We start from the raw sequence: 7,038 nt of genomic DNA on the forward strand, positions 1-7,038 counted from the left end.
GCTTAAAAGTGGATTAGCTGTTTTTCACGCAACAATGGCAGAAAATGCTGTTTCCAGATACTATTTTATCTGTTACATATTCTTCTTTCTGTGTCTTTGTCTTCACCACATATACCAAAGCAAATTCCTGGTATGTGTAAATACCTGGAATAAAACCGATTCTGTAATCAAATAATCTGGTTCTGATGTATAGATATTTCTTGGAACAGACCATTTTCCCTGCAATCTGGTGTTTTTTATCAAAAAATTGGCAGATCAATCTTTAAAGAAAATGATTGCTGGATGCAGTCCTAAAAGAAAGTTTTCTTTCCAGTTCTGAGATATGAAGTAATCTCTTTGTACTCTCAATTTGTCCTGCAGGCTTTGTTCAGTACCTCCAGTATTACTACCAGAGGGGCTGCTTATACCGGTTGCGAGCATTGGGAGAGAGAAATCAGCTGGACCTCACAGTGGGTAAGATGAACGCTATTTTTGGGGGCAGTCATTTCAATCGTTTGAACTCTTGAGCCAAATGTAACACCGTGTGGGGAAAAAATAGGGTAAAGGTGACGGAGACATTTGTTCAAATCAGTGTGCTGCCAAGCAGATGTAATCCGAGTAGCTCAACGAATTAGCTACTAACTAAAACCATCTGTAATTAATGACTGGATAACAACACATTGGTGGAGTGTTGTGTGTGCTTTACAGTTTTGTTTCTCTACAGAGGGATTTCAATCCTGGATGTGGAGAGGCCTCACTTTCCTTTTGCCATTCCTCTTTTGTGGCCATGTAAGTCGAGACATAACGTTTTCGTACAGCTTTATTGCTTAAAGTGAGGAAGACTTTATAATGCATTTCACACCAGCATTTATTATTTGATCTGTATTAACTGTGTAGGGTTTTCCATAACAGTTAAGAGACGGCATTAGCTGAGGAGAAATGTGTGCTATGAGAGCGTGCTGCAACATAATGAACCATTATGCTTCCTCTCACTGCAGTTTTGGCAGCTCTACAACTCACTGACTCTGTTTCGCTTGGGAGGACATGAGGACTGTAAGGAGTGGCAGGTGAGGGTCACACTGGAAGGTCCTGGGCTTAAATGTCAAGAGGCATGTCAGGCCGAAATAACAGCTGTTGAAGGGACAGTTCATCCAAATATACACGTCTATATTTATATTTGAAAGAAGGCAGTACTAGGGCCAATATTTCCGACAATGGTCTTGATTAATTAATAAGATTAAGAGTAAGATTGGAAAATATGTATTTTTTGTTTTGGGTGATCTTTATCTTTATTAGAGGAAAATGTTTGACAGGATTCTTTGTAAACTAATGTGTGCCTTTTCCCTGTCAGTATCTGACAAAAAATGTAACCTTTTTAAAGCTATTATCAGAATGGTTGACCTCTGAAGTAAAATAAAAAGATGTGCATGGAAGGTTTGTCTGTCCACAGGCTCAACTTGATTTATTTACATGACCTGTGATAACGTGTAGTGTTCTAAAGAATGTTATTCCCATATACTAAACATGTCTGAGCCCTTTCAGAAATTCAGATATAGCTTCAGTTAAAATCATAACTTTTCCTTTTTTTTCTCCAGGTAATTATGCTGTCACTGACATTCTTTGTCTTGTTCCTGGGAAATTTCTTCACCACATTGCAAGTGGTCAACAAAAAAATTCAGACAAACCAGGAGAAAAAAGACTAAGACTGAAACCTCATAGATTATTACCAACGGCCAGTAGTTTTGAAACGACGCGCACAATGGCTTGAAAGTGACCACGGCACGGTTATGCTGGCAGAAGTTGGAGCAAACTGTTTCTCTCAGGCTGGGATGGCGGCACCGTCCAGCCAAAGTGTCTGGCCGACAGGCTTCTGCTTTCTAATGAATCGTTGTCGATGTTGCTGCAAAGTCAGAGTGGTGAGTTCCACTGATATACGGACAGTTTGACTCTTTATCATGTACATAAAAACTGAGCGGGAAGACCGCTTTCATTTGGGTGTTTGTGTCAGCGCATGAATCTCTCGGAGAGCCTTTTGTTCAAATCATATGCAACTGAAAAAGGGCAGGTAGCATCGATCTACAGAACAGAGCATAGATTGCCTTTGAAGACAAAACGTCTGTCATGCACTTCATACTGACGTCTGTGAAATGGTCAAACTGTCTCTGGCTTGAACAAAATCGGACATGTTCACGCGCTGCACTTCATTTCTTGAATTAGTTTGTGTAGTTTTGAACTCCTTGTTGTGCTATTTCACTGCTAAACAGTATTTCTTACTAAACTTGTAGGTCAACAACTTAAAAAAACAAAAGTGATACCTTACTGCCCTTCAATTACAGAAAACATTGTGTCTTTTTTTCCTAAGTCAGTGGTGGCTATATTCTTGTTTTCAACTTTTACAAAAGGGAAAACAACACTGTTACTTCTCCCTTCAGCCATAACTGTGTATTTTTGTATGATGTTACACCTAAATGTGCTGCTACATGAAAACAGATGTAAAAAGTGTGTGCTGCTCCCAGTAAGGATCCAAATATGTTTTTTAAAGAACTCTTCCAAGGCCATTTATGTTCTCATTAACATAATGCTTACATTTTGATACATGGACCATTAGTAAAAACCTGATAAATCTAATGCTTCCTTCAAGCTTGATAAACATTTGAACACAGAGCTATGCACAGAGATGTCTCATTACTGTGGTAAAACTAATGACATGTCTTAGGTGAATTGAAGAAATGAATTTTGATCAAATGCTGCTATTATTGCCGGTACTGTAAGAATAAGATAACAAAATCATGATTTTAAAAGTGCTAAATTGTTTTTCTAATTCAAATCAACATCACTAAATAAAATATTTGTATGAATTAACTTATGGCAGAACCTGAAACTTTTGCTCTCATTCACTGTAATGTTTTGTTTCATGTTTGTGTAAAAAAAACAACTATAATGTTATTTTGAGCAATGTTGGGTCTATAATGCCTTATTTCCCCTCCAGCTTGTCACTGCAACAAAAGTCCTTTTTATTTTGAAGATCTAAAGATGGTAGTGTTTTTTAATGGCATTTCCCTCAACGCTATCATGCTGAAGAGATTCAAAATATTTACAAATCGCTTTTATTGAGGGAAAATGAAGTATGTTTATTCAACATGTTACTTTTGATGTAAGCGTTGCCAAGATGCACAGAACTTGATTTCCTCATTTTTATGATGTAGCTGATGTTAAACAATGTTTTCACCGTTCACTTCAAGACTAACTGGTGCTTGAGTAACGTGACCAGTAACAAATCCTCAATCTGTGTTCATTGTTGTATAAAGTATATTAATAATTAAACACCGAATCAAACATTGTTGCTCTGTCTATTTTGTTTTTTTGTGCAATGAAAATAATTCCCCCTGTGTTGGAATCGTGTAAATACCAAACGTGTTCACCCATGGCAAACATTAATTGTTTCCAACACTAGTGGGCGCTGTTGGTAAAGATAAGAGGTCTGCTTCATTTTGGCTCAGCTCCAAAGCAAATTCTAGATCAGTGTTTTGTTTTACTGGAAATGAACTAACTGTTGGGTGTTGATCAAACATGTTTTCTTAAAGCTATAGTACCATAATGTATTGCATTTCAAAAACTAGTCAGTCTGAGAATGTGTTATATACCAGCAGCTTTGAAACCAGATTCAGTAGCAAAAACATCCTAAAAGATGTACATACTTTAATGAAAATACAGGTTTTTGAAACGGCACAAAGCTTTATATTAGAAAATATAGAAGAAAAAAAAGGCATCTCGTACAAAAGTTAAAATAAATGGCATTTCAAGTTGCACACCACTTGCAAAACTCTTTCCTGTTACCTCATTGGTCATGTTCTTGTATAAGTAAAGGGCTGATGATTCAAGGGGTCACAATGTTCTCTGAGTAGAAGCTGCAACCCCCTTGTCCCTGAATGTCCAACCTTCCTCAGTGTGGATGAGAAGGTTAGCCAGTGGAGTCCTCTATTGTGTGTTTTTTACTTCACAAAACGACACAGTTCTTTTTCCTCTTGTTGTTCTTTTGTTTTCGATTGAAAGCCAAAGTCCTTTTGGTGGCCTCTCTGAAAATGTCTTCCACGTTCTCCTGATGTTTAGCCGAACATTCGAGGTATAGCTCTGCATTCATCTGCTGCCGGGTCTCCTCACCCTGGAAGCCAACATTAACACCAAGAATTAAACTATATAAGGAGCTTAAAGGAATACCTGACCCACAAAATGGCTTTCTCTTTATCAATCATTAACCTTTTGTTACCTTGAATTCTTTTAGAAACATTTTTGCATGAATAATCCATAAACCAAGAATTCTCAATGAACTAAAGTAAATATTGCAGACGTTTTTTAATAGTTTGGGTTTAGCGTAAAACTGCCAATTATGAAATGTTTTGCAGATTACCTGACTCGGATTACTCTGCATGAGTTGTGAGACTTTGCCAACTGATTATTTGATCTAGTTTAGGTAAATGTGACCCTGATTTCAATTGATCAGATTCCTTCACCATGTGAGTTCTCTTCAAGATTTAAAGGTAACACAGATTCAGTTATGGCTATACAAATGGTAATTTTGGGGGTAGTGTATTCCTTTAATGTACATTTTGAAGAGATTTGTTATTGCATTATTGCTGTTGGCAGTTAAGTGGTTTGGGTGCTTCCTGTAAACTCAAACAATAGGTCTGTTTTTAAAGGTCACTACATTGCTTCACACTTTACCTCTGTATAAGTGACGGGGACCTGATTCATGGCTTTGAGCTTCCTCGAACACTCTTTATCCTTCCTGAGGTCAGTCTTGCAGCCAATCAGGATGACAGGAGTGTCCCGGCAGAAGTGCTTCACCTCCGGGTGCCACTGCAGAAACAAAATAGGACTTTAAGCACTTGAGGCATTGTATGTGTGTTCTTTTTAACATCAGACTTAAGGTCTTCACACTTGGGGAAAAAGAGAAAGTTCTAGCACAACAGTCAGCCATGTGGGGGGCAATGTCCACATTCAGGCTCGCCCGCATGAGTTAATCATAAAAGACACTCAAACAATCATTTACTAACTGAATTTGAACAGTCAACCTGAAAGAGTAAGTGGTGAATACAAAGTGTAATGATTACCTTTATCAGGACATTCTCATAGCTGGTGGGGTTGGTCACATCGAAGCAGACTAAAATCAGATCAGCTTCTTGGTATGAGAGCGGCCGAAGTCTGTCATAGTCATCCTGTCCTAAAAGAAAGAAAGCACACAATTCATATTAGCAAATGAATGTTAAAGTTTGCACACAGTAAAAAAAACTTTCCTTGATGCAACAGCCTATACACACAGATATGATGTATGTTACAAAGTTAGCAGAGATGTCTGAAACCACATCCTGGCTTCAGCTTCCTTTTGTGCTGATGTAAGGCACCCTGCTGCAATTCTATACAAGATAGGCGGTCAGCACAGTCTGTCATGGGTTTTCCTGATAATGACTTCTAAAAACTTTTTCTCTTCACATGGGAACTTCTTGTTTTGCAGAAATGGTGTCTAGCTGGGTATTGTTTTTGAATTGAAACCGGTAACAAAGCAAAACCTTAATTCAGGTACTACTAATACAAAATGGCAAAGTGTTATTTGCCATTACAATTTCTAAAGTCATTGTAAGAACCATGCCTAACCAACATATAACACATTTCCAATATCAAATAAGAAACGTATTGACTCGTTTCAACTTTAACACTTTATTGTATTTATAGTAGAATAAATGCTATTCTGACTCTATTTTAAGTTGATGGCTAAAACTAAGTACAGTAATTCAGTCATAAAACCACATTCAAAATAACATTGAGTCTGAATTAGCTTGAAAGCTAAGCTCATAAAAGCATATTAGTCAGTTCCGGAAAGATGATGTTGATGATGCTCTGACATACATTTGACATTTACCACTTCCTCTGACTGCTAGTTTCAGGATTAAACACAGTGGGAGGAGGTCTTAGCTGAAACATTTTTAAGGTGCATATAATTATAAATATATATTTCCCCTGGCAATCTGAGTAGGTATATGTGATGTTAATCTGCTGCCTGCCCCTATTCCTAAAGTGGTCTCTTCACATAATATAAAATGTACAATCAGTGGAAAGGTAATCATGTTCAGAAAAGGAGGGGATTTTTGATAAAGAGTCTCACCAGCTGTGTCGTACAGGTTGAGCTTTATCTCTTTTCCTCCGAGAGAGATGGTTGTGACATATTTTTCGAACACAGACGGTGCATATTTCTGTTTTGACACACAAGAGAAAGATGTCAACTTTATCATACATTTGTATTATATATTATTTGCCATTTCTTCCTCTTACTGAGTTCCAACATTTCATTAGTGTTCACTATTAGAACATTTAATTTGAATTGAGATACAATTTCAACCTTACCAGCCTTAACTACAGTCAGAATAACCTATTTTTTACTAATTAACAAATACAAATCAATATCTAAAGTTGAATCCCATGACATTGAAGCCCTTCTTACCTCTGGAAAATCACCTTTAGCATAAACCATCAGAAGTGATGTTTTCCCGCAGCCTCCATCTCCCACTATCACAATCTTAAGTTCCTGTCCCTTCTTCATGGTACCATTGGCAGTCCCAGCATGGTTGTGTGTCATTTTGGCTCCCAAGAATCAAACAGGTGCCAGGCAGGATGGGGCTGAAGATATTCCCTCCAGATTTAAGTTAAATTCATGGTAAAGCCGGATGTATTTGAGAAGGCTGAGGTGATGTACAGGCAGTGTCGAGACAGAGGAACAGACGAGCCTCATGTTGTAGCTTGCTCTGTTAACCACTTCCTGTTCCTGTCACATTGAAGCGGTTAACAATTGACCCCCTACCGCGCTCCCCTGCCATGATATCATTCTGCTCACTTACAGCATCTCTGGGTACAAATATCGAGCTACACATGTGAAGCAGTGGAGTGAGGCTGCTCCTACTTCCTCTAAGTGCATGCCTATTTGCATGCCACTATCAAAAGAGGTGTGTGTGTGTGTGTGTGTGTGTGTGTGTGTGTGTGTGTGTGTGTGTGTGTGTGTGTGTGTGT

General features: G+C 38.1%; 2 protein-coding genes across 2 annotated transcripts in view; one reads left to right on the forward strand and one right to left on the reverse strand.

Annotated features, from left to right (window-relative positions):
- Positions 1 to 3,319, forward strand: part of tmem120b (transmembrane protein 120B) — a 7,302-nt gene extending 3,983 nt beyond the window's left edge. The window contains exons 9-12 of the mRNA XM_010780318.1: positions 361 to 453; positions 704 to 768; positions 978 to 1,046; positions 1,575 to 3,319. Of these exons, the coding sequence (XP_010778620.1) occupies positions 361 to 453; positions 704 to 768; positions 978 to 1,046; positions 1,575 to 1,682 (335 nt within the window). The 3' untranslated portion in view covers positions 1,683 to 3,319. The remainder of the gene's footprint in view (positions 1 to 360; positions 454 to 703; positions 769 to 977; positions 1,047 to 1,574) is intronic.
- Positions 3,123 to 7,000, reverse strand: rhof (ras homolog family member F). Its single transcript, XM_010780306.1, has 5 exons — positions 6,476 to 7,000; positions 6,140 to 6,227; positions 5,091 to 5,200; positions 4,702 to 4,836; positions 3,123 to 4,141 (listed from the first exon to the last, which is right to left on the reverse strand). The coding sequence occupies exons 1-5, from the start codon at positions 6,608 to 6,610 to the stop codon at positions 3,977 to 3,979; spliced, it is 633 nt and encodes a 210-aa protein (XP_010778608.1). The 5' UTR covers positions 6,611 to 7,000; the 3' UTR covers positions 3,123 to 3,976.
- Between the last annotated feature and the right edge of the window lie 38 nt (positions 7,001 to 7,038).

This window comes from Notothenia coriiceps, unplaced genomic scaffold (assembly GCF_000735185.1).
Source record: "Notothenia coriiceps isolate Sejong01 unplaced genomic scaffold, NC01 NC01_scaffold00000464, whole genome shotgun sequence".
Taxonomy (NCBI): domain Eukaryota; kingdom Metazoa; phylum Chordata; class Actinopteri; order Perciformes; family Nototheniidae; genus Notothenia; species Notothenia coriiceps.

What these genes read in the sequence shown, in the direction of transcription:
- rhof (XM_010780306.1), bottom strand. Translation starts at nt 6,610, where the DNA reads ATGACACACAACCATGCTGGGACTGCCAATGGTACCATGAAGAAGGGA. An exon ending in CAACCTGTACGACACAGCTG is followed by an intron (nt 5,201 to 6,139) that starts GTGAGACTCTTT and finishes TCTTTCTTTTAG; the next exon opens with GACAGGATGACTATGACAGA. An exon ending in ATGAGAATGTCCTGATAAAG is followed by an intron (nt 4,837 to 5,090) that starts GTAATCATTACA and finishes TTGTTTCTGCAG; the next exon opens with TGGCACCCGGAGGTGAAGCA.